At 41.5% G+C, this 23,855-nt stretch overlaps 1 protein-coding gene across 1 annotated transcript; it reads right to left on the minus strand.

Moving 5' to 3' along the window:
* LOC102190657 (selection and upkeep of intraepithelial T-cells protein 8-like) lies at nt 255-4,603 on the minus strand. Its single transcript, XM_013962740.2, has 3 exons — nt 4,281-4,603; nt 855-1,202; nt 255-517 (listed from the first exon to the last, which is right to left on the minus strand). Exons 1-3 carry the CDS (start codon nt 4,387-4,389, stop codon nt 255-257), a joined length of 720 nt encoding a protein of 239 aa, XP_013818194.2. The 5' UTR covers nt 4,390-4,603.

Below are 23,855 nucleotides of genomic sequence, written 5' to 3' on the forward strand. Positions count from 1 at the left end.
AATATTCTTCTTAAAGACATTCACATATGTCTCAAGCCTGGTCTCCTCCATAGAACTTTAAACTCACTATCTAACTGCCAGTTGATATTTCCCTTGCAAGTCTTATCTCTAAGATAGGCTCATTTCACAAACTTCCCCATCTCAGGGGATGAAAACATTTTTTCATGACTCAAATTATCCTATTAATTTTTCTTTACGTTGATATATTGACAACAAAACTCTAACAAACACTCACCAGCCAGGATGATATTTATTCATTTCTCTTCACCTGTTAGAGGATTGCAAATGTAGCAAGTCATGTTGCCCCATGACTGGTTTCTAAGGACAAGAGTCATCTTCATGTGAAACAATCTGGCTCCATCCTGTGAATAGGATTTTGATGAATGTGGAACTATCTCTCCTCTGCTGTCTCTGCACTCCATCTGGGGCTTTGGGAACCACCCTCCTGAGTTACAGTCCACCATGAGTCCCTCAGTGCCAGGAGCTTGAACATGGATTTGTTTTTCCAAGCCTAATGCTGGGGAAAATGGGACAGAAAGATCAAGACAGTTGTTGCTTTGAGGTTGGATTGGAAATCTGAAAAGAGTCCCATAAACATTGTGATCTTCAACAGAAGAAGAGGTAGTACTCAGATTCACATCCAAATTACAAATTAGGCAAATTCTGATCACTCTGCATTGTCTGTCCACTATATAGTATATTCTTGCATTAGATAAATATATTTTTCTTATTATAGTATTTGAAACATGTTTGAAAGCGTGAAAAAATAAAAAGAAACATTGATTTATTTTCATATATTTCAGCTTAAAGAGTCACAAGGGCATTGGTATGCAACATTCCGCCATGAAACTTACCTGCCATGCTCAGATTCATGCTGGCCACATCACTGATGCCATTACCTTTAAATGAACACTGATATGATCCATCATCAGAAACACTGATATTACGAAGTCTGAGAGTCACCTTGCCCTGTCTAATGGCCTCTTTCACAAACTCTGTGCGGTTTACATACGCTGGGGCAGCATCTCCATTCACTTCATGGCCATCCCTGTACAGGTGAACAAGTTTGGAATTGTCCCCTCTGAACCAGCGCACCTCCATGCGCTCTGCACTTCGTGGTGGGGACAACTCGCAGCTGAGCTCAGCGTGTCCTCCTACTGTAGCCACCAAGTGTCTCGCGGGAATGGTTACTGTCCAGTTTTCTGTGGAAGAAGTTAGAAAACCAGGATACATGTGAGGCCAACAACTTCTTTGTTGCTATATATTGTAGGATACACTGAGTTCTTATCATCCAACTTGGCCATTCTAAATGTCCAGCTATGACTATATCCCTTTCTAAACATCTCACTACAAAAAAATCAGCTAGACACAGAAGAAGTATGTAATGAAGGAAATGAGAGGCAAAATGCTATGAAATATACAAGAATAAAAATTCATTACTTTAAATGTAAATGGACTAAACTCTCCAATCATCAGACAGAGTTGGGAGAAGGGATGAAAACACATGATACAACTAGGTATTGTCTGCAAAAGACTCACTTTAAATCCAAAGACTTGAATAAGTTGAAAGTAAAGGGATAGAAAAAGTTATTCAATGTAAATAGTAACCAAAACAGAACATGCCTTGCTATAGTAATATCGTGTAAAATAGGCTTTCTCTCCAGCTTTATTGAAGAATAATTGACAAAAATCAGTCCTAAATATTCATTGCAAGGACTGATGCCAAAGCTGAAGTTCCAATACGCTGGCCACCTGATGCAAAGAGTCAACTCACTAGAAAAGACCCCGATGCTGGGAAAGATTGGAGGCAGGAGGAGAAGGGGACAACAGAGGATGAGATGGTTGGATGGCATCACCAACTTGATGGACATGAGTTTGAGCAAGCTCCAGGAGTTGGTGATGGACAAGGAGGCCTGGCATGCTGCAGTCCATGGGGTCGCAAAGTGTTGGACATGACTGAGTGACTGAACTGAACTAACAAAAATTGTATATTTAAAGTGTTTAGTTCTCAGTCATTATTGTTTCAAATATTTCTTCTATTTCTCTTTTTCTTTTCATACTATCATTCCATTTTATTTTTTTAGTTGTCCCACATTTTTTAGATTTTTCTCTTCCATTTTTTTTTTTTTTAAAACTCTTTCTCTGGTTTTCTATTTTGAAAGTTTCTGCTGATAATCCTCAAGCTCAAAGATCCTTTCCTCTGCCATGTCCAGGCTACTAATGAGCCCACGAAAGGAATTCTTCATTTCTGTTACAGTGTTTTTAATCTCTATGACTTCTTTCTGATTCTTTCTTAGAATTTACATCTCTTTGCTTGCATTGCTTATCTGTTCCTGCATGTCATCTACTTCTCCGTTAGAACCTTTAGCATATTAGCCACAGTTATTTTCGATTTCTAGTCTGACGATTCTAACAATCCTGCCATATCAATTTCTGATTTTGATACTTTGTTCTACCCCTTCCACCTGATGTTTTGCCTTTTAGTATGATTTGTAGTTTTTTTGTTGGAAGCCACACATATGATGTACCAGGAAAAAAACAAAACTCTGATTAAAGGCATTTAGTGAGTTAGCGGTAAGGTGCAGGAGGAGGGGAGATAGCCTTTAGCTCTGTGATTAGATTTCAGTCTTTTAGTGAGCCTGTGTCCTTGACTATGAATTTCATAAGTGCTTCTCAGTTGCATCCCTCCTTGCTGCGTGTGTGTGCTGTCCCTTCAGTCCTGTCTGACTCCTTGCAACACCTTGGACCGCAGCCCCTCTGTCCATAGTATTGTCCCAGCAAGAATGCTGAAGAGGGTTGCCATGGCCCCCACCAGGGGGGGGTAGATCAAACTAATTTCTCCTGTGTCTCCTGCATTGCAGGCAGATTTTTTACTCATGAGCCACCAGGGAAACCATATCCCTCCTTAATGGGACACAAAGGATACAGCGGATGGGATTGGATGTTTTCCTGCCCCCAGGTAAGTCTGACTCTGAGAAAATATCAATAGGTTAGGTTCTGGTAAAATACTGTCTCCTGAAGGCAGGCCTTGCTAAGAAGAGCGTATTTCAAAGTAGTTGTTCTTCCCCTCCTCCTGCTAAAAACACAATGGCATTTCCCCCAGTATTCCCTGTGAAAGCCTAGTAAAAACCATGGGGGTAAAACTCACAAAAGTGAGCTTTCTCATGATTGGGCCCTCTTGGAGTTTTTAACTTTCAGCTTGTCCACACTGGGCCTGAAAGTGAAAGTGAAGTCGCTCAGTCATGTCCGACTCTTTGCGACCCTTTGGACTTATAGCCCACCAGGCTCCTCCGTCCATGGGATTTTCCAGGCAAGAATACTGGAATGGGTTGCCATTTCCTTCTCCAGGAGATCTTCTTGACCCAGGGATTGAACCTGGGTCTCCCGCATTGTAGGCAGACGCTTTACTGTCTGAGTCACCAGGGAAGTCTGGCCTACAGTTCAATTATTAGTTTAGATTTCCCTACCCTTGTACTGGTTTCCACAAAGATTTATGGCCTGGAAAGCTGTGAGTCTCTCTCTCCACTTAGGGCTTCCCTGATAAAGTGAAAGTGAAGTTGCTCAGTGTCCGACTCTGCGGCCCCATGGACTGGAGCCCACTAGGCTCCAGTCCGTGGAATTTTCCAGGCAAGAGTACCAGAGTGAGTTGCCATTTCCTTCTCCAGGGGATCTTCCTGACCCAGGGATTGAACCTGGGTCTCCAGCATTGCAGGCAGACGCTTTTACCGTCTGAGCCACCAGGCTTCCCTGATAGCTCAGTTAGTAAAAACATCTACCTGCATTGCAGGAGATCCTGTTTTGATTCCTGGGCCAGGAAGATCCCCTGGAGAAGGGATAGGCTACCCACTCCAGTATTCCTGGGCTTCCTTTGTGGCTCAACTGGTAAAGAATCCACCTGCAATGTGGGAGACCTGGGTTTGATCCCTGGATTGGGAAGATCCCCTAGAGAAGGGAACTGCTACCCACTCCAGTATTCTGGCCTGGAGAATTCCATAGACTGTATAGTCCATGAGGTTGCAAAGAGTTGGACACGACAAGTGACTTTCACTTCAGTATCCGCTTATGTATTTCTCTGATTTGGGAAGGAGCAATTTGTCCTATTACCTCAATTCTCTGTTGGATCTAGGAAGAGCTGTTGACTTCCAGTTTTTTCAGTTTTTTACTTGATTGTAGGCCATAGTAATGACTTCCAAGCTCCTTACATTAGAATGGACACTGTATACCTGCTCTAGGTTCTTTCTACAGCTGTGACTCAGTAAGAAGAGAGTAGATGCTCTTACCTGAAGTTGATGTCATCACTTGTAGAAGAAGAAAGCTCACACAGGACCCAGAAAAGGAAGAGGATTTAAGCTTCATCATGCCTGGAAAAAGAGACAAGTAGAAAGTCATAGACTGAGATATGACGCAGGAAATGTCAGGATACTCAAAATTAAATCAAGATCATCAACAGGTACAACTTGGGACTCTCCTTTCAGAGTATAACCCCCTCAGTCTTCAGCAAAATGTCTGAATTTTACCATGTCTCCCCACTTGGTTCTTATCAGGAGGGGCCTTCTTAATCCCTCTTTCCCATGAATTCACACTCTGCTTTTTCTCTCTTTCACTTTATGACCTAACTGACTAAATGAGCATTTCCTATGGCGTGTGTAACAAATGGAGCAGAAAAAAATATCCTAAGTGAATAAATCAGTGGAGGGAATAAAAAATGGCAAACACAAAAGCATGAATGCTTAAATATGCATGATAAAATACGGAGAGTTTTTTGGACTCATGTCCTTGAACAATTAAGATGAGATCAAATTATGGTGGAACTAAAATAGCTTGTCAACAATTTTATATATTAATTATAAAAAAGAAAGAGTGCTGAAATATTAGCTAGGTATCTTGTATTTTATCTGGCAACTCTCCTGTAAACATGTAGTTGGATTATGAAGTCAGTAAGTAAAAAACAAACAAACATGAGATGATAACAAGAAAAAAAAGGGGGTTCAAATATTTATATATCTTTAAGGGAAATGTAAGACTGTATTCACATCATAGCTGTGTGCTAAAAAATTGAGTTAAGAGCTAAAAGAAAAAGTTCCTCTGGTCATGGGAAACAAAATCTGTCTACTATTGAAACTAAACAAAATTTATCTACTATTGAAAAAAAATAAGAAAGTCTTATTTGGCCTTTATAAAGCCCATGTGAAAATATTTAAAGTAATTGTGCTTTAAATTTTATTATTGTACATATCTGATAGATATGACAAATGATTATCAGCAATGCTAGCCTTTAAACAATTCACATCAATGGACAAAAGCAGGCAATTGGTTGGCATAACACCCAGAGAAACAGATTACAATTTCCAAAGGAATGTAATCTCTAAATGACTCATAGTTATTTTGGTATCTCTCTCCACTACCTCTCATTCCTATTTAGAATCATTAACTTAAATTTTGAATTTATGAAAGATAAATAGTCATTTTTAAAAGCAAGCTATAAAAGAAATAAAGGCACATGTTCAGACTTATAACAAATATTCATGGTATTTTTATTTGTAATACTCAATAGCTGAAAATAGCTCAAAATTTTACATACAGATAAATGGATAAGCAAGTTGTGATATGTCCATATGATGTAATTAACTCAGTAATAAAAAGGGATGAATCATTTTTACACGTGTTTGAATTTTGAAAGGACAGTGCTGAGTTAAAGAAACCAGACAGAAAATTATACACATTATTCATTTAAAAAGTATTCAGTTTATTATATTTCAATTATTCCTCATTAAATTTTTAAATCTACTTTAAAAAATACAATTAAAACACTAGTAATACTCTTTTATGGGGTACTTACCCATATGTGGTATATACCCATATGTGGTATATACCACATATACTTAAGGAAAGGATTTTGGTCACTGGGGATACCTACCATAGCATCTAAAGCATTGGCATCACTGTAAGCTTTTTTGATGTCTTTAAAAACAGAGGCTAGGGAAGGGGTTCCATTTCTAGGACCCAGGGAAGATAGGACTGGTTTCTAATTGTCAGCAGTCAAAAAATGCAATATGAAAGCAGATCTTCCTTTTTTTTTTGTTAGCTGCCCTGAATCTTCACTGTGGCTCATGGGTTTTATTTGCCCCATAGCATGTGGAATCTTAGTTCCCTGACCAGGGGTGGAAATTGTAGTCACCGGCAACTTGGGAATTGTTGACTCAGTCTTGAAGGGAGATCTGGAGGGGCTACCAGAGCATCTGCTATATACCACCCCCATGCACTGCTTGATCCATGTGCATTCAGTAGTAAATTAATCTAGAAGTCTGCATGCTGTCTTTTCCTAGTGAGTTTACAGCTGATCTTAGGGCCACAACTAACACCATCTTCTTCTTCTGCTACTTAATCTATATTCCTCAACCTTTCAGCTATTCTTCTCACAGCATCTCTGTGAGCCTATGTAGCCCAACTAATGTGATGACTGAGCTTCTGATCCCTGAGATATGTAAGACCTTTATTACCACAATCTTCCCAAGTGATGAATGTTACATTTTACCATTTGCTATCAATATTTGACAAGTTAGCTGTCAAGCAGCAAGAAGGAACTTTTGGAGGTCATGGAAAGGTTCTATACCTTGAATGTGGTCATGACTACAAGATAGAGATTTCTAAAAATGCCTCACACTGTATTTTAAAAAGGTGTATTTTACTGTATATAAATGATATTTCAATAAAAAATTTTTTAATTGAGAAATGGAGTAACAAATGAAGCTCTAATGGATTATCTGGCTGCCAAACTATGTAAATTATATACTAAGAACCTTAAGTGTTTGTTGAAATGACTCAGAAGACTTAGTTTATTAAAAACGGCTTTATTACAAAGGACATAATCCAGTAACAACAGAAGGACATGCACTGAAAAGAGTCTGGAATTCCCGGAAGTGGGCGTCTTGGTCTACCTGTAGGGCAGCCTCACACAGAGCACGCATTGCCTCCAGATCTCAGCTCACCACTGTGTCTGGTGAAGCATTCCAGGGCTAGAGAGCCCCAAATCTACCTATGGTGGGAGTCTCATATTGAACTGTTCACATGAATCTATTCCAGCTATGTGACTAGACTTAGGCTTTGAACCCTGACATTACCTACTCCCTGCCCCCACAAAAATCTGGTGCTAATCTTAAATAAGATTATCATTCCTAAGCAATGAAGACAGACTGATGCTTCTTGCTTTGTAGCAACTTACAGACCCATGGTTTCAGAACACCATTTATCTTTAGTTGATAGATTTTACATTATTTACCAAGGGTCAATAGCTCTAGAGATAAGTATTCAGTCAATCCAGACCAGCTGATATTAACTGATGCTGTAAACAAACATAGTCTTCCCTCCCTCTGTTGTATACCTCTTCCTGATGATAAGCATAAATTGCCCCTGTCAAGATAGTGGCAACTTTCCTCACCTGCTATTTACTTGGCCTGAGAAACCCAAACATTGGGTGGAACTTCTGATTCCGGCTATGATGAAGTAACAAAAATAGGACCTAACATTAATAAACAATGATTAAACACGAAAAATAAATAAAATATGTGAAATAAATTTTAAGAAATGGATTTTTTTAAATTGTAGAAACAGATACAATAAAATCAATGAGGCAAGTTCTAAATCATCTAGGCTTCTGGGAGGCAAGATTTGATTACAGTTAGAGGAACAGAGAAAAGAAACAAAAGGCCTGGCTGAGTTGAAAAGATATAATAGATTTCAGGAAGGTAAGGTGGAAGGAAAAAGTAAGGATGAATTCCAGGAAGAAGGGATCCATGAAGGAAAAGAGCTACCGAAATCTTCAGTTAAAGCACCTTGAAATTTTCTGATTATTAAATAGTGCATGTATAAAGTAAAATGCCACAAAACTGGGCAAAAGATGATTAATATTGCCTTACTACCAACACCAAAGGCACTACAAGAAAATTGCAGACCAAAATCCCCTGTGAAAACTGATTCAAAAATCCTAAACATGATACTAGTAAATAGAAGCCAATAGCATATTAAAAGGATTACACAACATGATCAAGTAGGATTTATTCTTAGATTAAAGGGATGGTTCAATACAAAAAAAACTGATCTAAATAATATACCATATTAACAAAATGAAAGGAGAAAAACCACACGATCATCTCAATTGCTGCAGAAGAAATATACAACAAAATTCAAAATCCGCACATGATATAAAAAAACAACTAGAAATAGAAGAAAACTGTTTCAACATAAAATATATGAAAACCCACAGTGAACATCATTCAGTTCAGTTCAGTTCAGTCATGTCGACCCCATGAATCGCAGCACGCCAGGCCTTCCCTGTCCATCACCAACTCCCGGAGTTCACTCAGACTCATGTCAGTGATACCATCCAGCCATCTCATCCTCTGTTGTCCCCTTCTCCTCCTGCCCCCAATCCCTCCCAGCATCAGGATCTTTTCCAATGAGTCATCTCTTCGCATGGGGTGGCCAAAGCACTGGAGTTTCATATTCAGTGGTAAAAGATGGAAAACCTTTCCTCTAACAACAGGAACAAGGTAAGGATGTCTTTGGAACTTCTGTAAAATGGTAGATCAGCCGTAAAATAATCTGCTTGCCAATTCGGGAGACATGTGTTCAATCCCTGGGGTGGGAGGTTCCCCTGGAGAAGGAAGTGGCAACCCCACTCCAGTGTTCTTGCCTGGGAAGTCACATAGGAGGAAGAGCTTGGTGCGCTTCTGTGTTGGCGGATGCCTCTTTACCAATGTGCCATCTGGGAAACCCGTGTATATACCACTTACATCTTTTGTCTGTTGATGGATACTTGGATTGTTTCCAAATCTTCAGCAAAGTGCCGAGTTCACAATGTAGTATTGTGCTCTTCAAAAGGATAGACCTCATGTTAAGTTGTCTGACCACAAGCACACTCACACAAAATTAAACATAAAACAAAGGGACACAGGGAAACTTTGGGAAGTACTGGATACGTCTGTTACCTTGATTGTGGTGATGGAATCACAGGGGTTGGAGTTTGTTTGAACTCATCAAATTGTACTCATTAAATATGTTCAGTTCTTTGTATGTCAATTATACTTCATTAAAGCTCTTTTAAAAAAGAAGAAGAGTTAATGATTAAAGTACAAGTGCTCTTTCTCCTAAGCTATTGACAGAAATGTTGTCTCTCAATACTGACAAGGATTCTTTGCTTGATCTAACATTAGTCAGGGTCATGAGGCTTTCCTAGGCCCATCTGTGCACTTCCTTATAAAATTTCATTTTACCAGGAACCTTGCTAAATCAGTTTAACCAGAATCCCCACACCTCCCTCACTATCCAGTAGCCTCAGTGTCTGACCAGGTTCCTCATCCTCCACCATTACCTATATCATGCCTGATCACCTTGACCCGTCTTCATTCAGCAAAAATCCCTTGTCAGATTTCCCCTTACTCCTGATGTTTCCTCTTAGTGCTTTTGTTCTCTGATTTCCACCCTGCTGCTTGGCAATAAATTCCCATTTGCCCCTGCTGAATTTGGAGTTGAGCCCAATCTTTCTCCTCCACTGTAAAATTCCATTCCATCCTACTTGATGGTCCTGCATAAAGAATGTATTACCATCTTTAACAAGTATCATTAAATATTTTTGGTACCATGGTGGCTCCCTTGGAGAGAGAGTTTGGGACTTAATCCTAGTGGTCTTCAATATTTTGTTCACATATCCTCTAAAAGGATTTAAGTAACTCTGTAATCCCTTGAGAGCGTCCTAGGTGGTTCAGCAGTAAAGGATCGGCCTGCCGGTTCTTTGGCAAAGGCAGCAGATGATCTAACCAGTTTAGATGTTGCTGTAAAAGTATTTTTAAGATATGATTAACATTTAAATCAGTAAGCTTAAAGAAAAGTAGACTACCCTCCACAGTGTGGGTAGGCCTTATTGAATCAGTCAAAGACCTTAAGAACTAAAACTAAGATTTCCCAAAGAAGGAAAAATCTGACCCATCGCTGTAATCTAGAAACCCTGCTTCTGTTTCCAGTTTGCAGAACTATCCAGCAGATTTTGGGCTCAAGACAGCAATGCCGGCTCTTCCTCAGATCTCCAGCCTGCTGGTTTGCCTCACAGATTTTGAACTTGCCAGTTTCCACAACAATCTCCTGATTCAGTTCCTCTAGTATATATATTTATACACAGATATTCATATATATGTGTATTATATATATGATAGACTAATTCAGTTCAGTTCAGTTCAGTTGCTCAGTCATATCCGACTCTTTGCGACCCCATGAATCGCAGCATGCCAGGCCTCCCCGTCCATCACCAACTCTTGGAGTTCACTCAAACGCGCATCCATCGAGTTGGTGATGCCATCCAGCCATCTCATCCTATCAAAAATGGAAATTAATATAATTACCTCTCCCTGACCCAAATGATAGAATTCCTTAAAATCGCTGAGCCCAAAGCTAAAATCCTAAAAATAACCTTGCTTCATTTGCTAAATTAGCAGTTTCTCTCTCCATTAGTCATTTGGAGACCTGAGTTTGATATCTTTTATTATATTTTTACAGGTATAAGTGCTGATAAAAGTTTCCTAGAAACAAGCAATATCCCTCCATTTCTAAAACTCTGCTGGAGAAGAGAAGCTAAGCCAGAAGCTATTTCTTCAGAGAGATACAACTGATGAATTTTTGACAATACTAATCATGGGGGGAAAAGTAAATATGAATAAACAATATTAAGAATGGAAATCACAATGTAATTGCAAAGTCAAGAAAAAATAAATGTAATAAGATTGAAACAATGATTGTATACTAACATATTTGAAAATAGATGAAATGAGAAAATTCACAGGAAACAACAGATTATGGCAGAGATTACCATTTTTCCTACAATATTTGTTATCTTGTCCTTCTATCTCATTAGAACATTTGTTTTTTTTTAAGTGAGTACATAGCCCAATGAAATATAAACCACATTATTCAGCATCCTTTGTAGTCCTGTAGACAGATGAGACAATTAGATATAAGGGTTAATGATAGTCCTACTCCAAAGAAATATCTACAGAAAGAGGATGTGTTCTCTTTACTTTGGTTCAGGTACTTTTATGAACTACATGGAAAAACAATACAATTGAAGAGATAACTGGTGATTGTGGAATGGACTTCCTGCCTTAGTGAGAGAGAGAAAAAAAGACATTGCCATCCTGTTTAAGCCATGACTACCTGGAGTTTGCAGTAACCTGCATCTAAACCTAATTCTAGAAAAAAACAAAATTGATGAACTGGATTTCATCAAAATTAAAAACTTCTTATCAACAATACCATTAAGAAACTAATGGAAAAGACTTCAGTCAGGAGAAAATATTGGCAATATATACATCTGACAAAGGGTTTGCATCCAGAATATATAAATAACTTTTACAACTCAATAAAAAATTTTAAAACAACCTAATTGAAAAAGATTTAAACAAACACTTCAGAAAAGAAGATATATGAGTGGCCAATAAGCATGCTACAATGCGTGCAATATTACTAGGTATTAGGGAATTGCAAAGTAAACTACATTGAGATTTCACCGCAGAGTCACTGAAATAGCTAAAATAAAAACACTGACAACACAACACGTTGCCAAGGATGTGATAACTGGAACTTCTATATACTGCTGTTGTGTCCAAGACTGGCAGTTTCTAATAAAGTATGTATCTACCCAATAACTCAAAAATTTCTACCCCAAGGCATTAATCCAAGAGAAGTGAAAACACATCTACACATCTCTTTGTATAAGAATGGTCATAGTAGTTGCATGGTCAGGCCACTCAGGATGGCTGTTCTCTTGCCCTCTGCACCTCTCCCCTGCTCCACCAGTGTTTGCTTCAGCTATTCCTTAGTTACATGACTGACCTTCTCACTTGCCCCAGGTCCCAGGTAATGACTGTTCCAGCTTTAGATCAGACACTCCCCTATGCTTCTCAAAAGGATGGTTAGGGGCGTGCCCCTCTGCTGCTTTCCCTGGTAAACAGTGAGCCCACTAGATATCAACTGCCACTGTAACTGGTAACCTCCCCCTGCCATCAGACTTCCCTGGTGGCTCAGCTGGTAAAAGAATCTGCTTGCCACGCAGGAGATCCAGTTTCAATGCTTGGGTCAAGAAGATCCCCTGGAGACTTGGGTCAGGAAGAGCCCCCAGAGACTTGGGTCAGGAAGAGCCCCTGGAGACTTGGGTCAGGAAGAGCCCCCGGAGACTTGGGTCAGGAAGAGCCCCTGGAGACTTGGGTCAGGAATAGCCGCTGGAGACTTGGGTCAGGAAGAGCCCCTGGAGAAGGGAATGGCCACCCACTTCAGTACTGTTGCCTGGAGAATTCCACGGACAAAGGAGCCTGGTGGGCTACCGTCCACGGGGTCCGAAAGAGTCAGGCACAGCTGAGCGACTAGCATTTTCACTTTCCCCTGCCACCAGGAGTGAAGCCTGTCACCACTTCTTGCCTTGCCATCCACAGTACCTGGCGGAGTGTGGCTCTAGGACCTTCCTTCCGACATGTAAGCTCCCCCATTCATTAAACCATTGATGTCTCTGTTGCTGACTCTGTGCTCTTTCTTCAGTCTTGAAGGTGGGTAAGCACAGCCCTTGTAGTCCTGTCAAAAATCAGAAATAGTCCAAGTGCCCATCAAAAAGCAAACAGATAAACTGTGGTGTATGGATAAAGGAAATGTACTGTAGGGCACAATGAACAAGCATATGCATTTTTCAAAATTCTTTGAACTGCACACATGAGTTATTTGTTGCACTGTAGTGTTAAACCTTGATTATAAACAAGAGAATGATTCTATTGGTTATCCTCATTGTTAAGGGTGGGGAAAGATAAATTAATTGATAATCAGTTGACCTGGGATGGGAATTTTTCTAACTCCCCCTAATTTTTTCCTTCCCTGAGGACGTTTACCTGTCTCTACATGTTAAAATCTCCTTGACATTTAACAGAGCTCATTCCTAAGGTATGAGTGGGAAAGACAAAGGATAAAGAGGAAAATACTGAGCCGGGGAAATCTTAGAAAATTTTATTTTTGAATATTGGCCAAAAGCAATAGTAAAACATGGTAGGTTGTTCATACATGAAAAGATTCACTATAAAGAAAATCTCAAGGAATTGCAAACATGAAACAAAACAAAAAACTCCTGGAACTGATAAGCAGTGATAGCAAGGTTGTAGGATACATGGTTAATATCCAGAAATCAACTGCTTTTGATTCTATCTTTGCCATTCCTTGGGAATATGTAATTATCTAAAAATTAAGATTCTAAAGTGGGAAATTTTATCTACTCTCATAAACTACAAATATCTGTAATCTTGCCTACTTTTGATAACTGGAATGCTGATAATCCATCAAATGACATCAAAAATTGCTGCTCCACCCTATGAGATTTATTGATGGGACATAAGCCAAGAAATCCACAAAAATATCTGAAAAATGAGGTAATTTATTTTAAAGTCATCTTATACTGAAACACATGCACATCTGTAGCCCTATCTCTCAAAGAAAATTACTAGTAATGTAAGCAGCTTTTGGCAGGATGTAGTTCTTTGCAGGAAACAGCTCTTTACAGAAGGCCCCTTTGTCTTGTCACTAACCTTAAACCAGGCACCTCTGGCTCTACTCATCTCCAGCCTAAGTGCAACTTTCAAATATTTTGGTCATACAATGCCTTGACTAATCTATTGGTTCTTTCCATAGATCAAAGTAGAAATGAAGAATAAATAATTAATAGATGACTAGATCTTTTCTCTAGCATCCCCTTCAGTAATTTTGGCAACAAACCATGTGAACGAGACAGAATCTAAAGAAAAATCACAAGAAGCTGACAAGCCTGCACAGATGGGGGATGGAGTCTGGGTTGACTCCTATCTCAGTGATTAACTGAGACTGTTACTGAATTCGAGCTTGCTCTGCTAGCCGCATGAGAGGCCAATAAATCTGAGGGACGAGGTACTGAGGCAAAGAATATGGCTATTTGGAAAGTCGGCTGGCCTAGGAGATGGTAGACAGTTTGTCGGAGTCCAGATGCCAGGTTCTTTTATGGGTCAGAGAGAGAGGCAATGAGCAACTTAAGTAAAAAGGCAGAATAGAGAGAGAGGGGCAGTGAGGAACTAAAGTCAAAAGAGTCCTCAGTCTTGCAGAACATCTCAGGGAAGGGCTAACCTTTGGAAGGGGGTGTGTTAATCTCTTCTATTCACAGCTGGGCAGGGTCAGATCATCTTTCCGAACCAAGGCACTTTAGTTTACAATCAGGCAGAGGGGCAGGGTCTTCTGAGGCAAGTTATTATGTATGATTGTAATAACAAGACAACGAAAAGCAAATCAAAGAAACAGCTTCCAACATGGAGTCAGAATTGGCTTCTTACCGAATCAATGGACATGAGTTGGAGAAAACTCCACGAGATGGTGAAGGACTGGGAAGCCTGGCATGCTGCAGTTCATGGGGTTGCAAAGAGTTGGACGTGGCTGAGGGACTGAACAACAATAAGCAGATTGCTTTCCTTTTTCCCTTTAAAAAACTTTCATGACAAAGCAGAATCTTCAGAAGTAGTTTTTTGGGGGACACTGAGTCCATCATCTCCCCAGATTGCTGGCATTCTGACTAAAAGCAACTTTCCTTTCCACCAACAACTGCTTCTCAGGTATTGATTTTCCAGCAGCAAGCAGCCAGTCCTAATATGGTATGAGTGAACTTCCTGATGTTCAAGCTGGTTTTAGAAAAGGCAGAGGAACCAGAGATCAAATTGCCAACATCCACTGGATCATCAAAAGAAGTAAGAGAGTTCCAGAAAAACATCTATTTCTGCTTTAGTGACTATGCCAAAGCCTTTGACTGTGTGGATCACAATAAACTGTGGAAAATTCTGAACGAGATGGGAATCCCAGACCACCTGACCTACTTCTTGAGAAATCTGTATACAGGTCAGGAAGCAACAGTTAGAACTGGACATGGAACAACAGACTGGTTCCAAATAGGAAAAGGAGTACGTCCAGGCTGTATATTGTCACCCTGCTTATTTAACTTCTATGCAGAGTACATCATGAGAAACGCTGGACTGGAAGAAACACAAGCTGGAATCAAGATTGCCGGGAGAAATATCAATAACCTCAGACATGCAGATGACACTACCCTTATGGCAGAAAGTGAAGAGGAACTAAAAAACCTCTTCATGAAAGTGAAAGAAGAGAGTGAAAAAGTCGGCTTAAAGCTCAGCATTCAGGAAACGAAGATCATGGCACCTGGTCCCATCACTTCATGGCAAATAGATGGGGAAACAGTGGAAACAGTGTCAGACTTTATCTTTTTGGGCTACAAAATCACTGCAGATGGTGACTGCAGCCATGAAATTAAAAGACGCTTACTCCTTGGAAGAAAAGTGATGACCAACCTAGATAGCATTTTCAAAAGCAGAGACATTACTTTGCCGACTAAGGTCCGTCTAGTCAAGGCTATGGCTTTTCCAGTGGTCATGTATGGATGTGAGAGTTGGACTGTGAAGAAGGCTGAGTGCTGAAGAACTGATGCTTTTGAACTGTGGTGTTGGAGAAGGCTCTTGAGAGTCCTGCAAGGAGATCCAACCAGTCCATTCTGAAGGAGATCAGCCCTGGGATTTCTTTGGAAGGAATGATGCTAAAGCTGAAACTCCAGTACTTTGGCCACCTCATGCGAAGAGTTGACTCATTGGAAAAGACTTTGATGCTGGGAGGGACTGGAGCAGGAGGAGAAGGGGACGAAAGGATGAGATGGTTGGATGGCATCACTGACTCAATGGATATGAGTCTGAGTGAACTCCGGGAGCTGGTGATGGACAGGGAGGCCTGGCGTGCTGCGATTCATGGGGTTGCAAAGAGTCGGACAGGACTGAGCGACTGAACTGAACTGAACTGAACATTTTAGTTAAGTGTTTCCCTGGTGGTGCAGGTGGTAAAGAATCTGCCTGCAATGCAGGAGACCTGGGTTTGATCTCTGGGTCAGGAAGATCCCCTGGGAAGGAAATGGCAATCCACTCCAGTATTCTTGCCCGGAGAATTCCATGAACAGAAGAGCCTGGTGAGCTACAGTCCATGGGGTTGTGAAGAGTTGGATACGATTACATAATATTTTGGCATATTTTCATGAGTGCTTACAAAACTTCAGCATGCATGGGAATCACCTAGAGAACTTGTTAAAACACATACCATTGGGTTCCACCCAGAGAGTAGGTGGAGTTTCTGATTCTGTAGATAATAGGCAGGTGGAGTCCAAGAAGGTCCAGGTAGTGGCGATAATATCTATGGATATCGAGATCACAACTTTAGAATGACTGATAAACACCATAATTGTATTTTCCAAAATAAAACTAAACTAATTGAGAAATAATACAAAGATGAAGGCAGATTGTGAATTAAAATGTCATTGCAACGTTTTAATTACTCAGTCATGTCTGACTCTTTGTGATCCCATGGACTATAGCCTGCCAGGCTCCTCAGTCCATGGAGTTCTCCAGGAAAGAATACTGAAGTGGGTTGCCATTCCCTTCTTCAGGGGATCTTCCCAACCCAGGGATCAAAGCCAGATCTCGTGCATTGCACGCAAATTCTTTACCATTTGAACTACCAGGAAAGCCCTATAGATCATTGGTATAAGATAAAGTTAGCATATATCAGTGGGTGGGTGATTCATGACTCTAGCCTTTAGGCATATGACATAGAGTCAGACAACTGCTAAATTTACCTCCACTGAGAACACATGTGGTCCACTGGAGAAGGGAGTGGCAAACCACTTCAGCATTCTTCCCTTGAGAACCCCATGAACAGTATCAAAAGGCAAAATGATGGGATACTGAAAGAGGAAATCCCCAGGTCAGTAAGTGCCCAATATGCTACTGGAGACCAGTGGAGAAATAACTCCAGAAAGAATGAAGGGATGGAGCCAAAGCAAAAACAATACCCAGTTGTGGATGTGACTGGTGATAGAAGCAAGGTCCGATGCTGTAAAAAGCAATATTGCATAGGAACCTGGAATGTCAGGTCCATGAATCACTGCAAATTGGAAGTGTTCAAATAGGAGATGGCAAGAGTGAACGTCGACATTCTAGGAATCAATGAACTAAAATGGACTGGAATGGGTGAATTTAACTCAGATGACTATTATATCTACTACTGTGGGCAGGAATCCCTTAGAAGAAATGGAGTAGCCATCATGGTCAACAAAACAGTCTGAAATGCAGTACTTGGATGCAATCTCAAAAACGACAGAATGATCTCTGTTCATCTCCAAGGCAAACCATTCAATATCACAGTAATCCAAGTCTATGCCCCAACCAGTAATGCTGAAGAAGCTGAAGTTGAATGGTTCTATGAAGACCTACAAGACCTTTTAGAACTAACACCCCCAAAAGATATCCTTTTCATTATAGGGCACTGGAAATGCAAAAGTAGGAAGTCAAGAAGCACCTGGAGTAACAAATTTGGCTTTGGAGTACGGAATGAAGCAGGGCAAATTGAGTTTTGCAAAGAGAACACACTGGTCATAGCAAACACCATCTTCCAACAACACAAGAGAAGACTCTACACATGGACATCACCAGATGGTCAGCACCGAAATCAGATTGATTATATTCATTGTAGCCAAAGATGGAGAAGCTCTATACAGTCAGCAAAAACAAGACTGGGAGCTGACTGTGGCTCAGATCATGAACTCCTTATTGCCAAATTCAGACTTAACGTGAAGAAAGTAGGGAAAACTGCTAGACCATTCAGGTATGACCTAAATCAAATCCCTTATGATTACACAGTGGAAGTGAGAAATAGATTTAAGGGACTAGATCTGATAGACAGAGTGCCTGATGAACTATGGACGAAGGTTTGTAACATTGGGATTTCTATGGAAAGAATGATGCTGAAGCTGAAGCTCAAGCTCCAGTACTTTGGCCACCTCATGTGAACAGTTGACTCAATGGAAAAGACTCTGATGCTGGGAGGGATTGGGGGCAGGAGGAGAAGGGGACGACAGAGGATGAGATGGCTGGATGGCATCACGGACCCGATGGACACGAGTCTGAGTGAACTCCGGGAGATGGTGATGGACAGGGAGGCCTGGTGTCCTGCGATTCATGGGGTCGCAAAGAGCCGGACACGACTGAGTGACTGAACTGAAATGAACTGAACAGGAGACAAGGATCAAGACCATCCCCATGGAAAAGAAATGCAAAAAAGCAAAATGGCTGTCTGAGGAGGCCTTACAAATAGCTGTGAAAAGAAGAGAAGTGAAAAGCAAAGGAGAAAAGGAAAAATACAAGCATCTGGATGCAGAGTTCCAAAGAACAGGAAGGAGAGATAAGAAAGTCTTTTTCAGCGATCAATGCAAAGAAATAGAGGAAAACAACAGAATGGGAAAGACTAGAGATCTCTTTAAGAAAATTAGAGATACCAAGGGAATATTTCATGCAAAAATGGGCTTGATAAAGGACAGAAATGGTATGGACCTAACAGAAGCAGAAGATATTAAGAAGAGGTGGCAAGAATACACAGAAGAACTGTACAAAAAAGAGCTTCACGACCCAGATAATCACAATGGTATGATCACTCACCTAGAGCCAGACATCCTGGAATGTGAAGTCAAGTGGGCCTTAGAAAGCATCACTGTGAACAAAGCTAGTGGAGGTGATGGCATTCCAGTTGAGCTATTTCAAATCCTGAAAGATGATGCTGTGAAAGTGCTGCACTCAATATGCCAGCAAATTTGGAAAACTCAGCAATGGCCACAGGACTGGAAAAGGTCAGTTTTCATTCCAATCCCAAAGAAAGGCAATGCCAAAGAATGCTCAAACAATAGCACTCATCTCACATGCTAGTAAAGTAATCCTCAAAATTCTCCAAGCCAGGCTTCAGTAGTACATGAACCATGAACTTCCAGATGTTCAAGCTGGTTTTAGAAAAGGCAGAGGAACTGTTGTAGCTACGCATTCCGGGAAACAAACTCACTCAGAAGGATAATGCAGACAGTGGAGTGCAGTTTATTACACCAGCGGGCCCAAGGCAGAGTCTCCTCTTAGCCGAAGACCCCAACCAGTTTTTGTGAAAACCCTATATACCCGAAATGTACTTGCTGACACCCAGCTCCCCAAATTCCTTGAAACTAGTCTGGACAAGGTAAAAGAGAGATAACGATCAAAGTTAACCGATGATTCATGTGTCACAAGACTAGATAAACTGTGGATATGTTAAATAGGCCTGTGGTCATATCCTGATAAACATAACAGTATTTACCACTTTGTTCTGTTACAGAGACAATTAGCATATTCTTTTAGGCAACGGAGAGTCCAAGTATGAATTCTGAGGATCTTTTATCAGGGTGTCTGGTTTTCCATTGGTATACCATTTCTGTAGACACCGGCACAAAGTTCAGAGTCCATTGGGAGGGTGACTATGCATATAGCCTAATGTTCACAGCCTGGCCTAAGATGGAGTCCAGCTCTGTCTGTTTCCTCCTTCAGAACCAGAGATCAAATTGCCAACATCCACTGGATCATTGAAAAAGCAAGAGAGTTCCAGAAAAACATCTATTTCTGCTTTAGTGACTATGCTAAAGCCTTTGACTGGGTGGATCACATAAAACTGTGGAAAATTCTTCAAGAGACGGGAATACCAGACCACCTAATCTGTCTCTTGAGAAATCTGTATGCAGGTCAGGAAGCAACAGTTAGAACTGGACATGGAACAACAGACTGGTTCCAAATAGGAAAAGGAGTACATCCAGGCTGTATATTGTCACTCTGCTTATTTAACTTCTATGCAGAGTACATCATGAGAAACGCTGGGCTGGAAGAAACAGAAGCTGGAATCAAGATTGCCGGGAGAAATATCAATAACCTCAGACATGCAGATGACACCACCCTTATGGCAGAAAGTGAAGAGGAACTAAACCTCCTGATGAAAGTGAAAGAGGAGAGTGGAAAAGTTGGCTTAAAGCTCAACATTCAGAAAACCAAGATCATGGCATCTGGTCCCATCACTTCATGGCAAATAGATGGGGAAACAATGGAAACAGTGTCAGACTTTATTTTTCTGGGCTCCAAAATCACTGCAGATGGTGATTGCAGCCATGAAATTAAAAGAGGTTTACTCCTTGGAAGGAAAGTTATGACCAACCTAGATAGCACATTGAAAAGCAGAGACATTATTTTGCCAACAAAGGTCCGTCTAGTCAAGGCTATGGTTTTTCCAGTGGTCATATATAGATGTGAGAGTTGGACTGTGAAGAAAGCTGAGCACCGAAGAATTGATGCTTTTGAACTGTGGTGTTGGAGAAGACTCTTGTGAGTTCCTTGGACTGCAAGGAGATCCAACCAGTCCATCCTAAAAGAGATCAGTCCTGGGTGTTCATTGGAAGGACTGATGCTGAGGCTGAAACTCCAATACTTTGGCCACCTCATGCGAAGAGTTGACTCATTGGAAAAGACCCTGATGCTGGGTTGGATTGAGGGCAGGAGGAGAAGGGGACGACATTGGATGAGATGGCTGGATGGCATCACTGACTCAATGGACATGAGTTTGGGTAAACTCTGGGAGTTGGTGACGGACAGGGAGGCCTGGCGTGCTGCGATTCATGGGGTCGCAAAGAGTCGGACTCCAGATGCCCGGCTCTTTTCTCTGGTTCCAGTTCTAACTGAAATTTCCCTGTGGGAAGGGATCTGATTTCCACCTTCTTCTAAACCAAGACAGTTGTAGCACAGAACTAGAAAGTGCAAATTCCTAAAGTTTGTCCCAGATAGCACTTGTTTTTTGCCCCATACCCATTTATGAAATGATAACAAGCTGTGGTAGACAGCTGCCACAAAGGGTAGAGATGGTCAGAAAAAGACCCCCCTGATGAGAAGAGCTGACTCATTGGAAAAGACCTTGATGCTGAGAAAGATTGAGGGCAGGAGGAAAAAGAGATGACAGAGGATGAGAAGGTTGGATGGCATCACCTACTTCAGTTCAGTTTAGTCGCTCAGTCACATCTGACTCTTTGCAACCCCATGGACTGCAGCATGCCAGGCTTCCCTGTCCATCACCAACTCCTGAGACCGACGTGCTGCAATTCATGGGGTCCCAAAGAGTTAGACATGACTTAACAACTGAACAACAACATAGAGATTTTTAATTTTAGAGACTTACAGAAAGTCAGCATTTTGAGGAGTTTCACAATATTTCAGTGAGATAGTTGGTGTCCTAAGTTTCAGAGAAATACAGAAAACTCTAGATATTTACATATTTTAGAGAGATATTGAGAGAGTTGATCAGAAAATGTGAAAAAATCAGAGAAAGATTGAGATACTTCTCTGACACACAGACTCTTATATGCCAGGAATGTCTCAGAGAAATTTTGAAAAACCCCATGAGTCCCTCATCTCTCTACAGATATTGTCTGCGGGAGTTTAGCTTTGATCATGGGTGTGAGAGGGAGTGAAGAAAGAATTCTCACCTATTGGTTCCTCATTTATTAGAACTAAAGAGCCTCTTGAGAGAATGAAAAAGCTGGCTTAAAACTCAACATTCAAAAAACTAAGATCATAGTATCTGGTCCCATCACTTCATGCTAAATGGGAAAACAATGAAAACAGTGACAGACTTTATTTTCTCGGGCTCCAAAATCGCTGCAGATAGTGACTGACTACAGCCATGAAATTAAAAGCTTCTCCTTGGAGGAAAAGCTATGACCAACCTAGACAGCATATTAAAAAGCAGAGACGTTACTTTGCCAATAAAGGTCTGTCTAGTCAAAGCTATGGTTTTTCCAGTAGTCAGGTATGGATGCGAGAATTGGACCATGAAGAAGGCTGAATGCCAAAGAATTGATGCTTTTGTACTGTAGTGTTGGAGAAGACTCTTGAGACTCCCTTGGACTGCAAGGAGATCAAACCAGTCAATTGTAAAGGAAATCAACTCTGAATATTCATTGGAAGGACTGGTGCTGAAGCTGAAAGTCCAATGTTTTGGCCACTAGATGCGAACAGCTGAGTCACTGAAAAAGACCTTGATGCAAGGAGAAGGGGACGACAGAGGATGAGATGGTTGAATGGCATCGCTGACTCAATGGACATGAATTTGAGCAGGTTCTAGGAGATGGTGAAGGACGGGGAGGCCTTATGTGCTGCAGCCCATGTGGTGGCAAAGAGTCAGACATGGCTGAGCTGAGCAACTCAACAACAGTTCAGTTCAACATCCTGGGTTTTTCTGCCCAGGATGGTGGAATGGAAGATGCTAAAATTTGTCCTATGTCTCCTCCTTGTGGTCATCTGTTGAAATTCACATTCTGAAAGTATGTTTCAGGGGCCTAGGCCCAGACTCATCCCCATCTGAATCACCCGCTTTAAAAGCCTAGATCTTATAATTCACACATGACTATCTCCCGTCTCTAAATCCCCATCTCAATTTAAATAGTTATAGTTGTGCACATTCATCCCGCATTCGACACCACCAACAGAGCATTTCCCACGGATGCAGAACTGGGCAAAGTGTTTTCTATTCTCTCTTTAGTATTCACAAGCAAGCCAGGGATCCTGAACACTGAGCCTAAAAGAAGTGAATTCAGTTGTCCACAGTCACACAGTTAATAAGCTGAAGTGCCGTCATTAAGACCTACCCGTCTTACTTCAAATCCCTCATCCTTATTCTCTGTCCCCACCTCCGAGCTCTTCAGCTGAATTTCCTTAAAGGAAGGCATCTAAGATCTGCTTTATTTCTGCCAATCACAGGCCAAGCACAGGGATGGATACACAGTAGAAACTTGGTGAATGATGATAATTTAAAACTAATTGATGACTGACTGATTGCTTATTGATCAATGCCTGATTGGGGTCAGTGACTGCTTAGATATCCCTCCCAGGATAGATGGCTTTCCTGAAACCTAACAGGCTTGGTGAGACCACTGAGATATGGTACACCTCCATTTGCTGCAGGAATCAAAGGCAATTTTTTTCCTGCATCACATTTGCCAGCATCAGCACAGGGGAGCCAGGAGCCCTACCGAAGAGGGTAAACTTCCAGAGAAAAGTTCCGCAGGGAAAGGAGAGGAGGGTAAAATGCTGCAGACCAACCAGAGTGTCAGAGTCTAAGCTTCACACTATGGAGTCTAACAGAGCAAGCATCACACGCCTTCTTCTTGTTGTTCCGTCGCTAAGTTGTATCCGACTCCTTGCAACCCCATGGACTACAGCATGACAGGCTTCCCCGTCATTTAACTGTCTCCTGACGTTTGCTCAGATTCACGTCCATTGAGCTGGTGATGCCTTACAAGGGGAAATCTCTCCCTTGGTGAGACTCCTTCTTTCCAGTTGTTGGCACGTAACTCTGACAGCTCCTCACAGGTGATCAGGCTTCTAGCTCCGGAATAAAATCCAGGTGAGGGGCCTGGTCCAGTCTGGCAGGCGTGGGCCCTAGATGGGGACTGGAGCAGTGGGAATGAGCTGGAGAGTCTCTCAGAGTCCAGTGCAGGAGCAAGTCCAGCTTAGACGTCAGGATACTGTGCTCAAGCCTTGCTCCACCACTTGCTTGCCTCCTTACCTTGGACAGCGACTGGAATTCTCTGAGCAAGGACTCTAACTTGCTTGTGGTCCTTTCACTGAGTCCTTGGGGAGCCCTCAGGCTGTTCAGGGTCTTAGCTCACGGCGGCCCATCAGAGCTGTTGTCACCCTAGCTGGGGACATAGCCAGGAAAAGCCCAGAGTGGGCAGTGCTCTGATGCGGAGTACATGGCCTCCCAACCTGGCCACTAGAAAGGCAGCAAAGAGCAGCCTGAGGAGAGGAGGGGAGGAAGGGAATGATCTGTCAGTCAGCAGACCCCCTGGAGGAGCAGGAAGGGCAAGGGCTATGCAG

The sequence above is a fragment of the Capra hircus genome, chromosome 3 (assembly GCF_001704415.2).
Source record: "Capra hircus breed San Clemente chromosome 3, ASM170441v1, whole genome shotgun sequence".
Lineage (NCBI taxonomy): Eukaryota > Metazoa > Chordata > Mammalia > Artiodactyla > Bovidae > Capra > Capra hircus.